At 40.1% G+C, this 23,994-nt stretch overlaps 1 protein-coding gene and 1 pseudogene across 18 annotated transcripts in view; one reads left to right on the top strand and one right to left on the bottom strand.

The window, feature by feature from the left end:
* Window positions 1-23,994, bottom strand: part of EPS15 (epidermal growth factor receptor pathway substrate 15) — a 161,989-nt gene that overhangs the window by 3,816 nt on the left and 134,179 nt on the right. For 16 of the 18 annotated variants that reach the window (XM_054554884.2, XM_002810828.5, XM_054554869.2 and 13 more), the window contains 3 exons: window positions 7,986-8,062; window positions 4,865-5,027; window positions 2,168-2,352 (listed from right to left, as the gene is read on the bottom strand). In XM_054554884.2, coding sequence (XP_054410859.1) covers window positions 2,168-2,352; window positions 4,865-5,027; window positions 7,986-8,062 — 425 coding nt within the window. The remainder of the gene's footprint in view (window positions 1-2,167; window positions 2,353-4,864; window positions 5,028-7,985; window positions 8,063-23,994) is intronic. The other 2 variants (XM_063719012.1, XM_054554888.2) reach the window with 1 other exon arrangement.
* LOC103892626 (26S proteasome non-ATPase regulatory subunit 7-like) lies at window positions 13,543-15,263 on the top strand (annotated as a pseudogene).

Here is a 23,994-nt window from a genome sequence, read left to right as displayed (position 1 = left end):
CAAGAGTTTGACTTGCTAAAACCATACTTAAGATATTAAATGCCACAAACTACCAGAGGGCTATTTTACACTAAGAGAATTATAACCTCCTAAAAAGGCCAATTTTTGATTCTCTGCTTGAAACAAATCAAATTCCATCTAATGAAAGTTAAGTTGGGCTGGATGCAGTGGCTCACCCCTGTAATCCCAGCACTTTGGGAGGCCAAGGCAGGCGCATTGCAAGGTCAAGAGATCGAGACCATCCTGGCCAACATGGTGAAACCCCGTCTCTACTAAAAACACAAAAATTGGCTAGGCGTGGTGGCGCGTGCCTGTAGTCCCAGCTACTTGGGAGGCTGAGGCAGGAGAATTGCTTGAACCTGGGAGGTGGAGGTTGCAGTGAGCTGAGATTACGCCACGGCACTCCAGCCTGGTGACAGAGCAAGACTCTGTCTTAAAAAAAAAAAAAAAAAGGAAAGTTAAGTCAGGCTGGGCGCAATGGCTCACGTCTGTAATCCCAACACTTTGAGAGGCTGAGGCTGGTGGATCGCCTGAACTCAGGAGTACAAGACCAGCCTGACCAACATGGAGAAACCCCGTCTCTACTAAAAATACAAAATTAGCCAGGTGTGGTGGTATATGCCTGCAATCCCAGCTACTCGGGAGGGTGAGGCAGGAGAATTGCTTGAAACTGGGAGGTGAAGGTTGTGGTGAGCCAAGATCACGCCTCCAGCCTGGGCAATAAAAGCAAAACTCATCTCAAAAAAAAAAAAAAAAAAAAAGGTCAGTATAATTCTGACACTCCATTTTTACAATATTCAAAATATTGATTCCTATTTTGCTCCTTCATAGTCAAGAGAAGCCACCAGAACTTAAGAGTACAGATTCAAAAGCTGGGAGCTCAGTTGTCTTAGTTGCATGCAGATTCTTTTTTTTTTTGGAGACAGGGTCTGGCTCTGTCACCCAGGCTGGAGTACAGTGGCATGATCACGGCTCACTGCAACCTCCACCACCTCAGCCCCCCAAGTAGCTGGGACTACAGGTGCTTAAAGCACTTTGGCCTCTTAAAATGCTGGGATTACAGGCGTGAGCCACCACGCCCGGCCTGCATGCAGATTCTTGACTACCTCCTTTCTAACTAGAAACAGCTGCAGGGATAAAGCAACTAGTTGAATGGCCCAATGCTACACTGAGGAGGGAAATATTAGGCAGAGTTACCTGGTCACCAGATCTATTTCCAAAATCATCTCAAGGGCATAAGGTGATAAATAGAAGAAAATTCCTGTTTTATAGAACAGGCAGTGATAACGAAGGTTATTTTGCCTGAAAAAACTGCGAAACTGAAAATTTGTTAGCCAGTCTAAGAATTTTATTAAAAAATAACTTTTTTTACTGAATAATGATGGAATATATGACATTGCTTTATGTCTCTCTAGACTGATACCTCCATGGTTGGTTGCCCCATTTCTGTGATTTTATAGGCCCTGCTTATGCTGTTATCACGGCACCCTTCCATTGTTTCTAATGATCTTCCTACTTTAGACATCTCTGAAAGATCAGAGTAAATATGAGAAGTTAGTGAATTAGAGCCCTCCAAATAAAGATTGTTTAAATCCTGACAACTATTTATTTATTTATTTCATAAAACTGGCATTTACATTTTTAAAAAGCTACTATATAAGTTTAATAGTTTTACTTTCTATTCAAAGAATCTCTGGCCCTATCCTCTCATATAATATTTGCTGACTGGTCTCCAGAAATCATTAAAACTTTATACACAAACACACATACACAGCTGCAAATACACAAACTTATTACTGGCATTATTCATCTAGTGGGCAGACAGCAATGACTCTATAATTGTTCATTAAATCACCATCACCCATAATCATCCACAAAATAATAACTGTTAGGATTTTACTTACATTACCAAGACTAAGAGAAAGATTTACAAAACAACTTGTGTATATGACACGAACTGGGACTACTAAAATCATTTGTGGATTGGAACAACCGTAGAACTGTCAAAACAGGATCAAACAGAGGTTTTGCTTGGGGGAAGAATGAAAGATCATTTTTAGTATCTTGGTAAATTTAGTTAAAATAATGCAAACTTGGCAGGCTCCAAAATAATCTCTGAAAACTCTTTAAAGATTTTTCCCCCAAACAGCTCATTCACAGTACTTACAGCACTGAAGTTGGCAAAATTGCTTGGATCAGCCTCTTTATTGGTAGTGGTAGTAGCAGAAGTGAATGGATCACAAAACATTTCAGGATCTTTTTCTTTGGGGCTATCGTTGCCTGGGAAAGGCTGAAATGGATCATTCAGTTTAAAGGGATCAGGAGAATCCAATTTGTTGATGGATCTTTTCCCTGGATCAAAATCATTACAATTAATTCAACCAGTAAATACAGCAAACACAAGCACACAAGAACATGTACACAGATAGCATTAAAGTACTGTGGGTAGAGGATGATTGAGTACCTAAAACACATTCTTAATATTGTCTTAAAGTGGCTACACCAACAATTTGTCCTCAAATTCTTCACACACGTTCTCTCAAATAGATTCCAGCTATGTGCAGCTAATGAAACAAATAGCAAAGCAAGGATGGGCCAGGAATCATATTTTTGTCCAAAGACTGAATCCCACCATCCCCTAGCCACACCCAAGCAGCATGTTCCCAAAAGGAGAGACGAATGGATTAAACAGAAGGAGAATAATAAAGAATAAAGACAGAAATGGCCTGCTTCTGCTGTTATAGCCCTCAGCCTGATAACAGTTGTCCACTAGTGGCAGTAAGAGCAAATGACCTCTGAAAAATGGGAAAATTCTTCTGATTTTTCTCTAGTTCTACATACAATACCTAGAAGCATAAAATTTTTAAATTACCGTAGTAAAATCCTGCCAATTTTTTGTTATTTACTGTATTTCAAAATGAAGAAAAAATGTTTTGAGGCCCAGGGACTAAATCTTTGTGGTTGCTGATCAAATAATCTCTGACCAAGCAATAGTATGCTGTCCTATTAGTCACTCACTAATTCATTACCATTTTCAAACAAGTTCTCTAAGTCTTACTTAAACTTAGTACTTCTTGAAGAAAAGATAATAAAGATAGGGGTCAAAATATCTCCAAATATATTTTTTTCCTAAAATGCATAAGCTGGTAATAGCAATCATAACAGATTCCATCACTGTAGCTGCTTAGAAAAGATGCTCATATCTCAATGGATCCTTCCAATAATCCTGTGAAAGTAGGCAAAATTAGAATTACTGCCAACATTTAATAGCCAAGGGTCAGATATATGAAATTATACACTTAAGATCATAGTTAGTCAGGGAACATCCAGAAACAGAACCCAGATTTTTAGACTCCCAGTTTAGTGCTCTTTCCAACAAACCAGTCTTTTCCTTAATCTTTTTACAATGATATACAATCAACTTGGCTGAAGATTCTTAGATTTAGCAAAAGCACTAGCATATTATTTTACTTAAGATTTAAAAAAACAACCTCACTATTGGCATCATGCAAGCTACAAAAACTTAAATGTGCAAATTAACCATTATTTATTTTTAAATATATTCTGACAACCCCACTTCTAGAAATGTATGACATAAGCTACCTTTCCTTAGAAGGAATCACTTAACTCATTTACCTGATTTTTCAACAGATTATCGGGTATTTACAATTGTACATGCTATTCTTTCAGTCAAAGAAAAAAAACCTATCTGCTCAAGACCATGGAAAGGTTATGATGAAAAGGCAATATGAATCTGTAACTACTGAGACTGAAAATTTCCCAAGGAATGAGGTATGATTTTAAAAAAATATATACTAAAATGTGTCTTCTCACATAATACCCCAACAGCACTACAACTACTCAAGGAATTATCCTTTTAGCCACTTATTATGACCTAAAAACAAAACAAACTTTCCTTTGTATAGTGCTAAACATATACATACACACACATACTAATCATACATTCAAACAAACAAAAATAAGAAAAAAATCACTATTAGAAAAGAGTCTTGGCCAGGTGCAGTGGCTCACACCTGTAATCCCAGCACTTTGGGAGGCGGAGGTGGACAGATCACTTGAGGTCAGGAGATAGAGACCAGCATGGCCAACATGGTGAAACCCCATCTCTACTAAAAATACAAAAATTAGCCAGGCATGGTGGATCATGCCTGTAATCCCAGCTACTTTGGGTGGCTGAGGCAGGAGAATCCCTTGAATCCAGGAGGCTGAAGTTACAGGAGGCTGAGGGTACAGTTGCCACTGTACTCCAGCCTGGGCAACAGAGCGAGATTCCATCTCAAAAAAAAAAAAAAAAAAAGGAATATTTTAAGTTAGCTAAAATACCATTTTCCTTCAAGAAAACCAATACTTTGTTTCAAATCACTGTATTGCTGAATTCTGGATACTAAAGAGGCCGTATATTCTCACATTAAAGGATTTAAGGAAGACTTTATACTTTACAGGAAAAGGACTTTGAAACAATCTTCTCTTAAATAAATTATAATTAAAACACCAAAGTACAGGAAACTGCTATTCAAATGGATAATCAATGTTTCCAAAAGGCAAAGAGATTTTCTTGACACTTTCCCTTTTCCATTTATTGCCTCTCTGAAATGATTAAGTTAAAAAAAAAAAAAAAGAAAAAAGGTCTTAGCAGAAAGACAGCTCATGAAATTTATACATGCTGACCTCTTAGGAGCATGTTTGTAATTCGGCAGTTAGGTCAGAATGAATGACAGCAGCAGGCTTCTGACATGTTTGACTTGTTTCACTTAAAGCCATTTATATAAGTAAGTTCCGCACAATACTTTTCAGAAAGAGAAAAGCCATGTAGTTGACTGAAGAAAAGTACCAACTCTCATACCAGGTGGTGGAGGGCAGGGTCTTGTTGGAGTTCCGATCTTTGGTGGCAGTGCTGGGGGTTCATCTTCACTTTTGACCGATGTTTCCTCAAATACATTTTTTGTAATCACTACGTTGCTGACAGAGCTCGATGTGGCTGAACTAAAAGGATCTTCATTGTTGACCTTTGTTTAAAAAGAAATGGTTATACATGGCTATATCAAGCAAATTGTGGCAGTCATGTAGCATTCAGAATAATGATTTAAGTATTATACAGTTTTATTTATTTTAATTCTGAGAACACTGAAATTTTAACCTTTGCATTCAGGGTCCAATGGGAGAAATTTTTTTTTTTAATTAATTTATTTATTATTATTATACTTTAGGTTTTAGGGTACATGTGCACAATGTGCAGGTTAGTTACATATGTATACATGTGCCATGCTGGTGCACTGCACCCACTAACTCGTCATCTAGCATTAGGTATATCTCCCAATGCTATCCCTCCCCACTCCCCCCACCCCACAACAGTCCCCAGAGTGTGATGTTCCCCTTCCTGTGTCCATGTGTTCTCATTGTTCAATTCCCACCTATGAGTGAGAATATGTGGTTTTTGGTTTTTTGTTCTTGCGATAGTTTACTGAGAATGATGATTTCCAATTTCATCCATGTCCCTACAAAGGACATGAACTCATCATTTTTTATGGCTGCATAGTATTCCATGGTGTATATGTGCCACATTTTCTTAATCCAGTCTATCATTGTTGGACATCTGGGTTGGTTCCAAATCTTTGCTATTGTGAATAATGCCACAATAAACATACGTATGCATGTGTCTTTATAGTAGCATGATTTATAGTCCTTTGGGTATATACCCAGTAATGGGATGGCTGGGTCAAATGGAATTTCTAGTTCTAGATCCCTGAGGAATCGCCACACTGACTTCCACAAGGGTTGAACTAGTTTACAGTCCCACCAACAGTGTAATAGTGTTCCTATTTCTCCACATCCTCTCCAGCACCTGTTGTTTCCTGACTTTTTAATGACTGCCATTCTAACTGGTGTGAGATGGTATCTCATTGCGGTTTTGATTTGCATTTCTCTGATGGCCAGTGATGGTGAGCATTTTTTCATGTGTTTTTTGGCTGCACAAATGTCTTCTTTTGAGAAGTGTCTGTTCATGTCCTTCTCCCACTTTTTGATGGGGTTGTTTTTTTCTTGTAAATTTGTTTGAGTTCATTATAGATTCTGGATATTAGCCCTTTGTCAGATGAGTAGGTTGCTGAAATTTTCTCCCAGTTTGTAGGTTGCCTGTTCACTCTGATGGTAGTTTCTTTTGCTGTGCAGAAGCTCTTTAGTTTAATTAGATCCCAATGGGAGAAATTTTTGAAAAAAAAGTTATTCTATATGAGGAATGATTCTAACATCATTACTTATTAAGATTAACAGATCAAACCAAAAACAGCTCAATCTAGATTAAAGGTTTGTCAAGCTTCAGGAAATATTCAATGCAAAACCACCTGAGGCCCATTTTAAAGGGACTGTATGCCTTTCCGCAAATGAATATCTGATCTAAATGGTAATCAAAGGAAAAAAATGGATTCCATACTTCCTAATGAACTTAAATGTAAGATTTAATACTAATGCAAGGAAAATGGCATCTTGACAAACTATAAAGACAATATGAAAGTCAATTTTTTTTTTTTTTTTAAATTTAAGAGGCAGGAGTCTCCCAAGCTGGAGTGCAGTGGCACAATCATAGCTCACTGCAGCCTTGAGCCCCTGGGCTCTAGGGATCCTCCTGCCTCAGCCTCTCGAATAGCTAGGACTACAGGTGTGTATCACCACGCCTAGTTATTTTTTTAATTTTTATTTTGTAGAGATGGAGTTTCGTTATGTTGCCCAGGCTGGTCTCAAACTCTTGGGCTCAAGCAATCCTCCCATCTCAGCCTCCCAAGATGCTGGGATTACAGGCTTCAGTTACTGCACCCAGCCTGAAAGTCAATTTTTTGAAGCAAACTGATCCCACAAAAGGATCATTTTTTTTTTTTTGAGATGAGGTCTCACTCTAAGGTTGGAGTACAGTGGCGCAATCTAGGCTCACTGCAACCTCTGCCTCTTGGGCTCATGTGATCCTCCCGCCTCAGCCTCCCGAGCAGCTGGGACTACAGGTGCGTGCCAGCATGCCTGGCCAATTTTTTGTGTTTTTTGGTCGAGATGAGGTTTCACCACGTTGCCCAGGCTGGTCTTGAACTCCTGAGCTCAGACAATCCACCTGCCTTGGCCTCTCAAAGTGCTGGGATAAGAGGCATGAGCCACCGCGCCTGGCCGGAATGATAAATCTTAATGTGTGTCTGAAGACCCTGCCTTTCAAATACGTAACAAAAGATTAACTTTTCTATAATGAATCAGACTTCACAATTTTAATTTATTTAGGCAATGCTCAACAGTGACATTTCAGGCTGGACATAATTGCATATTGTTGGGGGCTAGAGAGTGGACTGTATTAAATAGCATCCCTCATCTCTATCCACTAGATATGAGTAGCATCTCCTACTCAATTGTGAAAACCAAAAAGGTCTCTAGACATTGCCAAATGTTCCTTTGGTGGCAAAATAACCCTCAGTTGAGAACCAAGGAACCAACAATCTAATCCTCCTTTTCTCTTAGCCCGAATCAATACCACAGCCATTTAGTACTGTGGACATTTAGTACTGGACTTTGTGTATTAATTACCTTAATACTGGCCCTAACAACCTCAGAACATAAAATCAAGTAACCAATACAGAGAGGACGAAATAAAAACCCAGATTTTACACCTATTGACCCAGACAGTCAACAGGGGGAAAATGTGGTTCAATTGGGAGAAACATGTTTAAAAAGACAGAAGACTAAATATGAAGTTGCTAAGCAAACATGCCAATAGAAAATTATAATTACCACTACCATCAATACAGTCTAGTTATATAAAGAAATATGTCTACTTTATATGTTATCTTTCATTTCTATCTGAAATCAACATTTGCTGTGATTTACTGAAATCAAGTTGCAACTTTGTGAGAGGACTATGTAATTGAAAGGAGGGTTGCTCTTTTGGTGGAAACACAGTATGTTTTCCCTTCCCATTAATTACTATAGATTACCTTTGACAATGTGCTGAAGTCAGCAAATCCATCTCCAAATGATTCATTCCCAAAAACAGAAGCAAAGGGGTCTGTGACTAAAATGAATAAAGAAAATAAATGAAACAGGACAGTAAGACTTTTTTTTTTTTTTTTGAGACAGAGTCTCACTCTGTCACCCAGCCTCGAGAGCAGTGGTACGATCATGGCTCACTGCAGCCTCAATCTCCCAGGCTCAAGTGATCCTCCCACCTCAGCCTCCTGAGTAGCTGGGACTACGGGTATGCACCACCATGCCTGACTAATTTTTGTATTTTTTGTAGATATGGGGTTTTGCCATGTTGTCCAGGCTGATCCCAAACTCCTGGGTTCAAGTGATCCTCCTGCCTCAGCCTCCCAGAGTGCTGGAATTATAGGCATGAGCCACCAAACCCAGCCAAGGCATCAAATCTCATGTTTTCTTTTGGTTAATCACATTCAGACAGTTGAAAACATACAATCTCAAATATTAATTCCTGAATTTATAACTGACACCCACAAAGACAGACTGTATACTGATAACCCCACAAGATGTATTCCTTTGTATAAATCAACTGATGAATGATTTATAGGTAAAGTAATAGCAAATAAAGTAATGATTTATAGGTAAAGTACAGGTAAAGTAACAACTAGATGATTTATAGGTAAGGCTTTGGAACACATGTCAAATAATATAGCTCCTATGAACTTAAATCGCTGCTAATAAAGACATCAAGAAGTACAAAAAGCTAATATAATACCATTAATGCCACATTTCACACTCATCCTTCAAGGCATATTTCAAATGCTACCTCATCAACAAACCCTGGAGTAACTTAGGTGTCACTACTTCCCACAGCAAGAAGTAATTTTTTTCCTTCTCTGCGGCACTAATGGCATTCTAGTTTGTACCATGGTTACCTGTAATTGATCACCCTTATTAGATGGTAAGGTCCTTGAAAACAGGGAATAAGGTCCTATCCAAAGAAGAATAGACAGTCAACAAACATTTGTTGACCATATACCAAGTCTGAGAAAATAAAATGATACAAATTCCTACTCTTGAAAAAGTTCAGTCTAGTAAAAGATATGTAAACAAATAATAATAAAACAGTCTTATATGGGTTACGAGAGAGGTATGAAAAACCTGTAGTGGGAGTCACTAACTGCCTGGGTGAATCTGGAAAAGGAGAAAGAAGACATTACATTTAGCTTTTAAATAAAATCTTTTGAGTAAAAAATGGAGTTTACCAAATAGATAAACACGGGGAAGATAAACCAGGCTACCAGGCAGAAGGAACAGTAACTACAAAAGTATATTTAACAGGCCAGGTGCAGTGGCTCATGCCTGTAATCCCAGCACTTTGGAAAACATAGGTGGGCAGATCACTTGAGGCCACGATTTCGAGACCAGCCTGGCCAACATGGCGAAACCCTGTCTCTACTAAAAATACAAAAAATTAGCTGGGCGTGGTGGTGCGTGCCTGTAATATCAGCTGCTTGGGAGGCTGAGGCAGGAGAATCGCTTGAACCCAGGAGGCGGAGGTTGCAGTGAGCCGAGATCATGACACTGCACTCCAGCCTGGGTGACAGAGCGTGTCTGTCTCCAACAAACAAACAAACAAACAAAGTATATTTAATCAATGTTTCACAGGCCTGAGAAGTTGTTTCTTCCATCACATTGCACTTACCAAGCAGACTAACATTTTCAGCTGGAATGAATGATCTGCTCTGAGATAGGCTTCACCCATTCAGGTGTAGGGGCTACCAATAACGTCAAAGAATGTTTATAGGAATTGCTGCCTGATATAGGAAGATGGAAAGAAACAAAGCAAACAGTTGGAAAGGAAGGCAAGGAAAGAACTGCAAAAGAGAAGGCAAGACAAAGAGGCACAGAAAAGTTCTCCTCAGGCTGGGCGCGGTGGCTCATGCCTGTAATCCCAGCACTTTGGGAGGCCGAGGCGGGCAGATCACCTGAGGTCAGGAGTTTGAGACCAGCCTGGCCAACACGTTGAAACCCCGTCTCTACTAAAAATACAAAACTTAGACGGGCGTGGTGGCACACGCCTGTAATCTCAGCTACTCGGGAGGCTGAGGCAGGAGAATCACTTGAACTTGGAAGGTGGAGGCTGCAGTAAGCTGAGATTGCGCCACTGCACTCCAGCCTGGGCAACAGAGCGAGACTCCGTCTCAAAAAAAAAAAAAAAAAAAAAGGAAAAGTTCTCCTCAAACTATTCTTAGAACAAAAGTGTGCCTACCCGCCTATTTGAATGTGTAAAGTGTGCCCATATCTCTAAAAATGAGTATATCTTGGACATAAAAAGAGGAGCAAAGAAGATACACTATTTTTGTTTGCTTTGTTACCAAACATTTCATCACCAAGACAGCTGTAGGCAAAGGGTAGCCCAAGTGGGAAAAAGGAGTGGGTGGAAGCATAGAGAAATCAGGCCTTTAGGGATATACCAGCAACTCTGATCCTGAAGAGGATGTTGGGAAGTTCAGGGTTATAGGAAATCCTATAATTCTAGCTATAAAAGATGGCCTTTTCATTGATACATATCTGCTGAATCCTCAGCCTGGGGCCCAGCCTCATCGTAGGTAGTTTCAGGGTTTCCCTTCTTTCTCTCCTTTTCCTGTTATTTTTTTTTTGTTTCTTTTTTTTTTTTTTTTTTTGGAGATGGAGTCTTGCCTGTGTCACCCAGGCTGGAGTGCAGTGGCATGATCTCAGCTCACTGCAACCTTTGCCTCCCAGATTCAAGTGATTCTCACGCCTCAGCCTCCCAAGTAGCTGGGAATACAGGTGTGTGCCACCACACCTGGCTAATTCTTTCTTTGTATTTTTAGTAGAGACAGGGTTTCACCATGTTGGCCAGGCTGGTCTCTAAACTTCCAACCTCGAGCGATCTGCCGGCCTAAGCCTCCCAAAGTGTTGGGATTATAGGCCACGTGCCCGGCTCCTGTTATTTCTGATGCTGAGATAGCTGAGGCGCAGCCTGAGTGGGGTGAAGATGCTCTCCCTGACTGCTGACAAGGGAAAAAGAGTTGGGCTCGTTTCACTTGTGGGACTGAAAATTTGCTTCATGCCTTTTCTCTGTCCTGTCCCACAGCCTTTACAAGTCACAACATGTGTGCAATAGCCTCAGTTAGGTCAGATTTGACTGGAATACTGTGAAGCATATATTGTGAACAAAATTAATTTAAAAAAGGACACTTCTATATGAAGAATATATAGTACCTTACTAAAGAGTTTTTCTACACTTTCCTCATAAATGACCTATTTAGCACTAGTCTAAACACTGCGGAAAGACAAATCTTAGATGAATGACAAATAACTTTCTCAGATACTGATCATGGTTGATATGAGGCAGAGGCCCGTTCAGAAAGCAGAAGGACTCAATGAGTTGAACTTGTTCAGATCACACGTGAGATACCTGCTGGGGGGAGTTCCAGAAACACTTTTAGAGAAACCATGCAGGTGACTTTCTTCCTCTTGGTGCATACAGGGGCTATGAGCCAGCAGAACTGGGCTTTAAGTGCACACATGACCTCATTAGTACCGCCTTTTCCCAAAGAATAAAGGTAATGAATGCTTTGGAAAAATATATAAAAGTATAATTTAAAAATCATCCCTAAATCTCACTATCAGAAATAACCCTTATGAATATTTCAGCATACTTCTTTAACAGCCTTTATTCCTGATATTTTTTTCTTACATATTTGAGATCATGCTATGCTGATATGGTTTTTGGTGAAGGTGTACATGAAAAAGCTACATTTTAGGTGTATCACTTTTTATCCCTTACCCTGATTTAATCACAGTACTCATCAGTATTTGACATATATTTGTTCATTGCCTATCTTTCTTATACAAACTCTATGAAGACAGGAACTTTGTTTTGTTCACAGCTGTATCCTCAAGGCCTAGCACAAGGTCTGGAAAATAGGAGGTGCTCATATTTGTTGAAAATATGCAAAGAAAAAAGGGACAGAAACTGTCTATTAAGAATCCTCCAAACAAATATCATAACATTTCTTAGCACAACCAGCTGAATAACAAGGAATAAGGGAAACCAATTTTAAGGCTCACAAATAATTCCCTGAAAAACAGCTATCTACCAGAAATCTTGACATGTGCCACATAACAATGTTTGGTCGACAACAGGCTACATATATGATGATGGCCCAGTAAGATTATAATTGGGCTAAAAAATTCCTATCACCTAATGACTTCAAAGCCATCATAATATCCATAGTCCAATGAATTACTCATGTGTTTGTGGTGATGTTGGTGTAAACAAACCTACTGTGTTGCCAGTCGTATCAAAGTATAGCACACACAATTATGTGGAGTACACAATGCAGGTTGAGTATCCCTTATCTGAAATGCTTGGGAGAAGGAGTGTTTTGGATTTCAGATTTTTGCAGATTTTGGAATATTTGCACTGTATATGCTTATAAGTTGAGTACTCCAAATCCAAAAATCCTGAAACCCAAAATGCTCCAATAAGCATTTCCTTGGAGCATCATATCAGTGCTCAAAAAGGTTTAGATTTTCAAATTTTAGATTTTTCAGACCTTGGATGCTCAATCCGTATTTGATAATAATAATAAACAACTATGTTACTGGTTTACATATTTACTATACTATAGTTTTTAATCGTTATTTTATTATTCTTTTGTTTGTTAGGCTGTTGTTTTTTTTTAAAGACAGAGTCTCACTCTGTAGCCCAGGCTGGAGTGCAGTGGCATAATCTTGGCTCACTGAAACCTCCGCCTCCTGGGTTCAAGCGATTCTCCTGCCTCAGCCTCCTGAGTAGCTAAGATTATAAGCACGTGCCACCATGCCTGGCTAATTTTTGCACTTTTAGTAGAGACAGGGTTTCGCCATGTTGGCCAGGCTGGTCTTGAACTCCTGACCTCAGGTGATCCACCCACCTCAGCCTTCCAAAGTGCTGGAATTACAGGCATGAGCCACCATGCCCGCCCTATTTTGTTTTTTTTGAGATGGAATCTTGCTCTGTTGTCCAGGCTGGAGTGCAGTGGTGCGATCTCGTCTCACTGCAACCTCCACCTCCCGGGTTCAAGCGATTCTTGTGCCTCACCCTCCGAGTAGCTGGCATTACAGGTGTATGCCACCACACCCAGCTAATTTTTTTTGTATTTTTTAGTAGAGATTGAGTTTTACCATGTTGGCCAGGCTGGTCTCCAACTCCTGACCTCAGGTGATCCACCCACCGTGGCCTCTCAAAGTGCTGGGATTACAGGTGTGAGCCACTGTGCCCAGCCAATCGTTAGAGTGTACGCCTTCTACTTATACAAAAAATAAGTTAATTGCAAAAGAGCCTCAGGCAGGTCCTTCAGGAGATATACCAGAAGAAGGCATTGTTAAAATAAGAGATGACAGCTTCATGTGTTTGATTGCCCCCAAAGACCTTCCAGTGGGACAAGATGTGGAGGTGGAAGACAGTGATATTGATGGTCCTGACCCCGTGCAGGCCTAGGCTCATGTGTGTTTGTGTATTAATTTTTTTTCCTTCTTTTTTCTCTTTTGCATCATCTTACTTTTAAGAAAAAAGTTTAAAAGTTAAAAAAAAAGAAAAAAAGAAACAATTTAAAAGTAGGCAAAGTTTAGATATACAGAAAAAATATTTTTGTACAGCTGTATAGTGTTTTAAACTAAGGGTTTATTACAAGAGTCAAAAAGTTCAAAAAATTTTTAAAGTTTTAAGAAGTTAAAAAGTTACAGTAAGATAAGGTTAATTTATTATCGAAGAAAAATGTTTTTTATAAATTTAGTGTAGTGTAAGTGTACAGTGATGTCTTAGTCCTTCACATTCACTGATCACTTGACTCACTGACTCACCCAGAGCAACTTCCAGCCCCGCAAGCTCCGTTCATGGTTAAGTGTCCTATACAGGTGTACCATTTCTATTTTCTATACTGAATTTTTACTCTATGTTTAGATATGTTTAGATACATAAATACTTACCACTGTGTTACAACTGCCTACGGTATTCAGTATAGTATTCAAGGCTGTACAAGTTTGTAGCCTAGGAGCAACAGGCTATATAACAAATAGCCTAGGTGTGTAGTAAGCTACACCATCCAGGTTGTGTCAGTATACTTTCTGATGTTCCCCTAACCACACATTTCTCACATTTTCCCATCATTAAGCAATGCATGACTATACATAAATTCATACCTGCTCATGCACACACATTTTTTTCATTAAAAAATTAAGTAGTCTTCACAGGAGTTGCTGCTACTGCTGGAGTTTGTGGGTTGCAGGGAGCTAGGCCTAGTGGGCGGTGTGTGTCAAGATGTCAGAGCTGGCAGTGCGGAAGGCAGTGGTCCACCTTCCAGTGCTGCTCAGTGTGGTGGATCATTTCAGCCGAATCAGCAAGGTTGGAAACCAGAAGTGCATTGTTGGTGTGCTTTTGGGGTCATGGCAGACAAAAGTACTTGATGTATCCAACAGTTCTGGAGTCCCTTTTGATGAAGATGACAAAAATCATTCTGTCTGGTTTTTAGACCATGATTATTTGGAAAACATGTATGGAATGTTTAAGAAAATTAATGCCAAAGAATAGTTGGGTGGTACCACACAGGCCCTAAACTACACAAGAATAACACTGCCATCAATGAACTCAAGAAAAGACACTAACCTAACTCGGTATTGGTATTACTGACTGACACTAAAGGATCTGGGGCTGCCCACAGAAGCATATATTTCAGTGAGAGAAGTCCATGATGATGGCACTCCAACCTCAAAAACATTTGAGCATGCGGCCAATGAAACTGGAGCAGAGGAAGCTGAGGCAGCTGGAGCTGAACACTTGTTACAAGACATCAAAGATGCTACAGTGGACAGTCTTTCCCAGCTGATCACAAAGAGGTCCATGGTTTGAGGAGACTGAACTCCAAGCTTCTGGATATCAGGAGCTACCTGGAAAAAACAGTCACAGGCAAGCTGCCAATCAACCACCAGATCATTAGCTGCAGGAAGTCTTCAATCTGCTGCCAGACATCAGCCTGCAGCAGTCTGTCAAGGCCTTGTACCTGAAGACCAACGACCAAATGGCGGTGGGGTACTTTGCCTCCCTGACACATTCCATAGTTGCCCTGCACAACTTCATCAACAACAAGATTGCCAATCAGGATGTAGAGAAGAAAGAAGGGCAGGAAACAGAAGGGAGCAAAAAGGATAGAAAAGATGACAAAGAGTAAGATATAGATAAGGAAAAGAGTGATGTGAAGAAAGAAAAGAAAAAGGAGAAAAAGTTAAAGATGTAGCTTTTTAAATTTGTAAATTAAAATCTTATAAACTAAATCAGTATGTCACTAGAAGGTTCTTGTTAAAAAGCTGTCCTGATTAGAGCTCTATGCCTCAGGTCACTCTTGAATGGATAGAGGGACTGATCTCAAACCTAAACTGCAGCATCAGCTGCTATGAGTTGAGGATAAGATAGCTCAGGCTTCAGATTGTATGAGAAAAATGAAGAGATTTCAACATAACATTTTTGGTACTCCTCATTCTTTTATGTATAAAACCAGAAGTTGAATTATCCCCATCTTCAAAGACTCATGGGGTCTATTTCTGGTCTCATGGGGGCTGCTAAATGGAATGCACGAATTTCATGTGTTCTCTGCCTCATAACACCTTGACTTCTGACCCTTCTGAACTCTGCTGAGAATAGTGCATCATGTTTTGGACCTGTAGTTCTGGCATTCTAAGGATTTGAGATCCAGTTCCATATATTATTTACCTTCAAAGACACAATTAAATGGCTTGAGGTCAGGAGTTCAAAACCAGCCTGGCCAACATGGTGAAACCCTGTCTCTACTAAAAATACAAAAATTAGCCAGGCGTGGTGGTGCACGCCTGTAATCTCAGCTACTCGGGAGGCTGAGGCAGGAGAATCACTTGAACCCAGGAGATGGAGGTCGCAGTGAGCAGAGACTGCACCACTGCACTCCAGCCTGGGTGAACAGAGCAAGACTCCATCTCCAAAAAAAATAAAAATAAAATAAGTGAACTTGAAAGACAGTTAGAGCTTGTGGTTTTTGGAAATGATGAAAATTAAGAGAAGAAATATGAAAGAAAGCAGAGGCTACGTAAATACATGAACATATATACGTTTAGCCTGAGTCATTGCCTGTAAAAAGGAAAACCTACTGGGTATTTTACTCCTGCTGGAGTCAAAGATGCTCTAGGGAGATCATGAGCTCCCTTCTATATCCTCAGGATGTTATAAAGATTTAATTAACAGTTGGGAAGTTCTACATTTTCTGTCAGGAGTTAGTAAAATATTCCACACAAAAAAATTTCTGGCACTTAAACTAATCTCACAATAAAATGGAAAAATAATTTTTATAAAGTACATGTAGAAAGTAAGTATCCTGCCAGGTATGGTTGCTCACGCCTGTTATCCCAGCACTTTGGGAGGCTAAGGCGGGTGGATCACCTGAGGTCAGGACTTCGAGACCAGCCTGGCCAACGTCTTTACTAAAAATACAAAAATTAGCCAGGCATGGTGGCGGGTGCCTGTAATCTCAGCTACTTGGGAGGGAGAGGCAGCAGAATCGCTTGAACCCGGGAGGTGGAGGTTGCAGTGAGCTGAGATTGCGCCATTGCACTCCAGCCCAGGTGACAAGAGCAAAACTCTGTCTCCAAAACAAAACAAAAACAAAAACAAAAAACAGTAAGTATTCTAAATTTGCTTTCCTTAGTTTTCTTTCACAGTCTGCAATGTGTCTATTCACCAGAAGCAAATGCTAACAAGATCTCAATGTGAGGCAAAATACTTAACATACCTTTTTTGAGATGGAGTCTCGCTCTGTTGATCAGGCTGTAGTGCAGTGGCATGATCTCGGCTCACTGCAACCTCCATCTCCCAGGTTCAAGAGATTCTCCTGCCTCAGCCTCCCAAGTAGCTGGAATTACAGGTGCATGCCACCATGCCTAGCTAATTTTTGAATTTTTAGTAGAGATGGGGTTTCACCATGTTGGCCAGGCTGGTCTCAAACTCCTGTCTGCCTCGGCCTCCCAAAGTGCTGGAATTACAGGTGTAAGCCACCTCGCCCAGCCATAAAATATTTAATATACTTCCTTTTTTTTTTTTTTTTTTTTGAGATGGAGTCTTGCTCTGTCGCCCAGGCTGGAGTGCAGTGGTGCGATCTCAGCTCACTGCAAGCTCCGCCTCCTGGGTTCATGCCATTCTTCTGCCTCAGCCTCCCAAGTAGCTGGGACTACAGGTGCCCGCCACCACGCCCGGCTAATTTTTTGTATTTTTAGTAGAGACGGGGTTTCACCGTGTTAGCTAGGATAGTCTCGATCTCCTGACCTTGTGATCCACCTGCCTCGGCCTCCCAAAGTGCTGGGATTACAGGCATGAGCCACCGCGCCCGGCCATATTTAATATACTTCTATCCCTATCATAACAAGTATATTTTAGAGGTTGGAGTAGAGTTATATATCATATAACATTTAAGAACAAAAATTTACTGGCATGTTTTTATTTATTTTGAAAGCTTAACAATTCCCCTGTTCCGTAGGATCAATCTTTTTGCCTGATGGAATTCTACCTAGTGGAAGAAAATAATAAGGGTAGAAGGGTACCAGTAAGGTGGGTAAATGTCTTGTGTTTGTGACTTGGGTATGTAACATCACCTCTCGGAATCTCAGTAGTTTCCAGAAGTTGGGATTTTATGAACAAGTAAACTAATTAAATAAATACATTAAAAACCTACATACATATCTCTTTTTCCCCATATAAAGTTTAAAAGATATTTAGGAACCACTGACCTGAATGACCTATATAATAATAACTAATTCTCCTCCTCCATATTCTCATAATTAAAAGTTTTCATGTCAAGTGGAATTACATTTAAGAAGACAATGTAGGAAAAGACTTACGTTGTTGTAACTAAAAACAAAACAAAACAAACAAACCAACATAAATACATAAATAGGGCGAGAACAGGCTTCCCAACTTAACCATAGGAACTGAAAAAAAAGTCCATTCTTCATTTCACAAACAAAAGGATTTTAAAAAGAAGGAAAACAAACTTAGCAAGTACTGATACAGAAGTTGCAGCAAGTTATCCAGAAGTCTAGCTTAGATAATTGATCTATAAAGGTGGCTACACTAAACAACAGATTTTCAATGTAGACAAAGCAGTCTTCTACTGGAAGAAAATGCCATCTACAACTGTCATAGCTAAAGAGAAGTCAATGTCTGGCTTTGAAGCATCAAAGGACAGGTTGAGTCTCCTATGGGGCTAATGCAGCTGTGGTGACTTTTAAGTTGAAGCCAATGCTCATTGACCGTTCTGAAAATCCTAAGGCCCTTATGAATTAAGATAAATTGACAGTAGAAATAAAATAACAAAGCCTGGATGACAGCACAGCTGTTTAAGGCATGTTTTACTGAATATTTTAAGCCCATTGTTGGGACCCACTGCTCAGATAAGAGATTTCTTTCAAAATACTCCTGGCTAGGCTGGGCACGGTGGCTCACGTCTGTAATCCCAGCACTTTTGGAGGCCAAGGCGGGCAGATCACTTGAGGTCAGGAGTTCGAGACCAGCCTGGCCAACATGGTGAAATCCTGTCTCTACTAAAAATACAAAAATCAGCTGTGTCTGGTGGCATGTGCCTGTAATCCCAGCTACTCGGGAGGCTGAGGCAGGAGAATTGCTTGAACCTGGGAGGCAGAGCTTGCGGTGAGCTGAGATTGCACCACTGTGCTCCAGCCTGGGCAACAGAGGGAGACTGTCTCAAAAGAAACAAACAAACAAAAAAACCCAAAAATCTGCTCACTGACAATGCACCTAAGTCACCTAGCGCTCTGATGAAGATGTATAAGGAGATGAATGTTGTTTTCATGCCTGCTAACTCAACATCCATTCTTGCAGCCAGGCAGTAATTCTTGCAAATCGAGGAGTAATTTTGACTTTCTAGTTTTATTATTTAAGAAATACACTTTATAAGGCTATAGCTGCCATAGACAGCCATTCCTCTGATGGATTTGGGCAAAGTACACTGAAAACCTCCTGGAAAGGATTCACCATTCTAGATGCTATTAAGAACAGTGTGACTCAGGCTGGGTGTAGTGGCTCATGCTTGTAATCCCAGCACTTTGGGAGGCTGAGGCGGGGTGGATTGCCTGAGGTAAGCAGTTCGAGACCAGCCTGGCCAACATAGTGAAACCCTGTCTCTACTAAAAATACAAAAAATTTGCTGAGCGTGGTGGCGGGCATAATCTCAACTACTTGGAAGGCTGAGGCAGGAAAATCATTTGAACCCAAGAGGCGGAAGTTGCAATGAGCTGAGACAGCTCCATTGCACTCCAGCCTGGGCAACAAGAGTGAAACTCCGTCTCAAACAAAACAAAACAAAAACAGTGTGACTCATGGAAGGAGGTGAAAACAGCAATAGTAAGAGGACTTCGAAAGAAGTTACATCCAATCGTCATGGATTACTGATGGATTCAAGACTTCAGTGGAGGAAGTAACTGCAGACGTGGTTACAAATTAGTAAGGGAACTTCAATTAGAAGTAGAGCCTGAAGATGTGACTGAATTGCTGCAATCTCATGATAAAACAGGAACCAACTCTGTAGAGTTCCTTCTACAGATAAGCAAAGAAAGTGATTTCTTGAGATAGAATGTACTCCTGGTGAAGATGCTATGAACATTGTTGAAATGAGAACAATGGATTTAGAATATTACATAAATTTAGTTCATGAAGTAGTGGCAGGATCTGAAAGGACTGATACCAATTTTCAAAGACTATCTTGTGTGGGTAAAAGGCTATCAACAGTATCACATGCTAAAAGAAATCGTGCAGGAAAGGAAGAGTCAATTGATGTGGCAAACTTCAGTGTTATTTTAAGAAATCGCCACAGGCACCCCAACCTTCAGCAGCTAACACCTTGATCAGTGGGCAGCCACCAATATTGAGGTAAGATCCTCCACCATGAAGAAGATTACAATTTGTTGAAGGCTCAAATAATCATTAGCTTTTTTTTTTTTTTTTTTTTTTGAGATGAAGTTTCACTCTTGTTGCCCAGGCTGGAGTGTAATGGCACTATCTCAGCTCACTACAACCTCAGCCTCCCGGGTTCGAGCAATTCTCCTGCCTCAGCCTCCCAAGTAGCTGGGATTACAGGCACCCGCCACCACGCCTGGCTAATTTTTTGTATTTTTAGTAGAGACGTGGTTTTACCACGTTGCACAGGCTGGTCTCGAACTCCTGACCTCAGGTGATTCACCCACCCTGGCCTCCCAAAGTGCTGGGATTACAGGCGTGAGCCACTGTGCCTGATCATTAGCATTTTTTTTTTTTTTTTTTTTAGCAATGAAGCATTTTCTAATTAAGACACGTGCATTTTTTAGACATGTTACTGCATGCTTAATAGACCAGAGTATAGTGAAAACATAACTTTTATATGTGACTTCTTTTATTGCAATATTTGCTTTATTGTGGTGGTATGGAAAAGAACCCATGCTGGGCCAGGTGCAGCGGCTCACGCCTGTAATCCTAGCACTTTAGGAGACTGAGGTGGGAGGACTGCTTGAGCCCAGGAGTTCGAGACCAGCCTGGGTTCCTAAAACAAAACAAAACCATAATGTCTCCAAGGTATGGCTATACCTGATTTTGGTTTCTCCATCTAAAAAAATCTAATTCATCCAAGGAAGGAGTTGTAAGATACACATTTTAAAACAAGAACCTTGCATTCTCAGAGTAGTTGACAGCACTTTAAAGCACCAATGCACTCTAATTTGTTAAAATTTGGATAATAATATATACGAATACATATACTTAACGAGATGTAGTTCTTAAAAGTTCAAAGACACTTTAAAAATATGTAACTAAAATTTGCCAACTTCCTGAAGACCTCTCTGGAAGCTAGTTTTGCAGAAGGTAATATGAAATTCTGGCCCACAGGATGTCTAAGGTTTCTTCCAGCTCTAAGTTTGAGAGGAAAAAAAAGAACAATGGAGACACCCCCACACTAATCTTTATACCGGAAAGAAAGAGGCAGAGAGCTTATTTGAAGAAATAATGGCCAAAACTCCCCAACTCTGAGGGAAGACACGGATATATAAAAAGGTCAACAAACTCCACGTAGGATAAACTCAAAAGAGTCCTATACTGAGTCACATTATAATCAAACTGTTGAAAGACAGAAACAAAAAGAGCATTGTGAAAGCAGTGAGAGAAAACTGACTCATCATGCACAAGGGATCCTCAATAATTTTTTTTTTTTTTTGGATGGAGTCTCATTCTGTCACCCAGTCTGGAGTGCAATGGTGCCATCTCGGCTTACTGCAACCTCTGCCTCCCGGGTTCAAGTGATTCTCCCACCTCAGCCTCTGGAGTAGCTAGGACTACAGGCGCAAGCCAGCACACCCGGATAATTTTTGTATTTTTAGTAGAGATGGAGTTTCATCATGTTGGCCAGGCTAGTCTCGAACTCCTGACCCAAAGTGATCCTCCCACCTCGGCCTCCCACAGTGTTGGGATTACAGGTATGAGCCACAGTGCCTGGCCAGGACCCTCAATATAACTATCAGTGAATTTCTCAGCAGAAACCTTGAAGGGAGTAGAGGAATACATCGAAGGGCTCGAAAAAAAACCCTGTCAACTAAGAATTCTGTATCTGGTAAACTGTCCTTCACAAACAAGAGAGAAATTAAGATATTCCCAGATAAACAAAAACTGAATGGTTCATTACCACTAGACCTACCCTATAAGAAATGCTAAAGGGGCTGGGAGCGGTGGCCCATGCCTGTAATCCCAGCACTTTCGGAGGCCAAGGGGGGCGGATCACATAAGGTCATTTGAGACCAGCCTGGCCAACATGGTGAAACCCCATCTCTACTAAAAATACAAAAATTAGTGAGGCATGGCTGGGCGTGGCGGCTCATGCCTGTAATCCCAGCACTTTGGGAGGCCAAGGTGGAAGGATCACTTGAGGTCAGGAGTTCAAGACCAGCCTGGCAAACATGGTGAGACTCCATCTCTGCTAAAGATACAAAAATTAGTGGCACGCGGTGGTGCGTGCCTGTAGTCCCAGCTACTTGGAAGGCTGAGGCAGGAGAACAACTTGAAGCAGCAGGGGGAGGATGCAGTGAGCCAAGATCTTGCCACTGCATTCCAGTCTGGAGTGAGACTCTGTTTCCAGAAAAAAAAAAAAAAAAAAAAATTAGTCGGGCACGGTGGTAGATGCCTGTAATCCCAGTAACTAGCGAGGCTGAAGCAGGAGATTCGCCTGAACCCAGGAGGCAGACGTTGCAGTGAGCCGAGATTGTGTCACTGCACTCCAGCCTGGGCAACAAGAGCAAAACTCTGCCTCAAAAAAAAAAAAAAAAAAAAAAAAGGAAAAAAAAGAAATGCTAAAGGGAGTCATTCAGGTTGAAATGAAAGGATGTTAGACACCAAATGAAAATATAAAGTTCTCTCTGATAAATGTAAATATCAATATATGGACAAATATAAAAAATAGTATTACTATAATATTGGCTCACAACTCAACTTTAGAAGTAAATTGTGACTTTCAACCACATAAAGTGGGGAGTGGAGCTGTAAAGGAGTGGTTTTGAATCCAATTGAAATTAAGTCTTATCAGTTTAAAATAGACTGTTATAATTGTAGGATGTTTTGTGTAATCTCCATGAAACACAGAGAAAGAGTAAAAGGAAATGAGTAGGGAATAAAGAATGTCACTACAAAAAATCAACTAAACATAAATGAAGAGAGTAACAGAGGAAATAAGGGACAAAAAACTATAGGACATACAGAAACAAATAGCAAAATGACAATAATAAGTCCTTCCCTATCAGTAATTACTTTAAATGTGAATGGATTAAACTCTCTAATGAAAAGACACAAACTGGTAGAAAAAAAATGCAAAATACAACTACATGCAGTATAAGAGAGATTCACTTTAGATCTAAGGACACACATAGTTTGAAAGGGAAAAGATGAAAAAAGATATTTCATGCAAATAGAATATCAAGAGAGCAGAGATATCTTAATATCAGAAAAAATAGACTTTAAGTCTACAACTGTTACAAGAGACAAAGATGGACATTATACAATAAAGAAAGGGTCAATTTACCAATATGATGTAACATTTATAAACATACATGCACCAAACATGCTTCTTAAATATATACATTAAACACCGACAGAACTGAAGGGAGAAACAGACAGCTCTACAGTAACAGCTGGAGACTTCAATATCTTACTTTCAATGTGAATAAAACAGAAGAACAATAAGGAGAGAGAGGACTTGAACAACACTTTAGATCAACTGGACCTAACAGATATATACAGAACACTCCACCCAACAATAGCAGAATACACATTTTCTCAAGTACATATCTAATGTTCTCCAAGACAGAACATACTTTAGGCCATAGAACAACTCTTAATGAATTTTAAAAAACTGAAATCATAAAAATATCTCTTCCGGCCAGGTGTGGTGGCTCATGCCTGTAATCCCAACTCTTTGGGAGGCCGAGGTGGGCAGGTCCCTTGAGATCAGGAGTTCGAGACCAGCCTGGCCAACATGGTGAAATCCTGTCTCTACTAAACATACAAAAATGACACGGACGTGGTGGTGGGCGCCTATAGTCCCAGCTACTTGTGAGGCTGAGGCAGGCGAATTGTTTGAACCCTGGAGGCAGAGGTTGCAGTGAGCCGAGATCGTGCCATTGCACCCCAGCCTGGGTGGCAGAACGAGACTCTATCTCAAAATAAAAATAATAAACAAATGTATCTCTTCCAATTAAAACAGAATAAAACTAAAAATTAATAGCAGAAGCAAAACTAGATGACCTACAAATAGGTGGAAATTAAATATCACGCTCAACCAATTGGTCAAAGAAAAATCACAAAGAAAATTAGAAAATATCTTGAAACAAATGAAAATGGAAATACAGCATTACCAAAACTAATGGGATGTAGCAGCAAAAGCTGTGCTGAGATAAACTTCCAACTAT

This window comes from Pongo abelii, chromosome 1 (genome assembly GCF_028885655.2).
Source record: "Pongo abelii isolate AG06213 chromosome 1, NHGRI_mPonAbe1-v2.0_pri, whole genome shotgun sequence".
In the NCBI taxonomy this organism is placed as follows: Eukaryota; Metazoa; Chordata; class Mammalia; order Primates; family Hominidae; genus Pongo; species Pongo abelii.
Note: the sequence above shows the minus strand (reverse complement) of the source record. Positions and strands in the feature narration are given on the sequence as shown.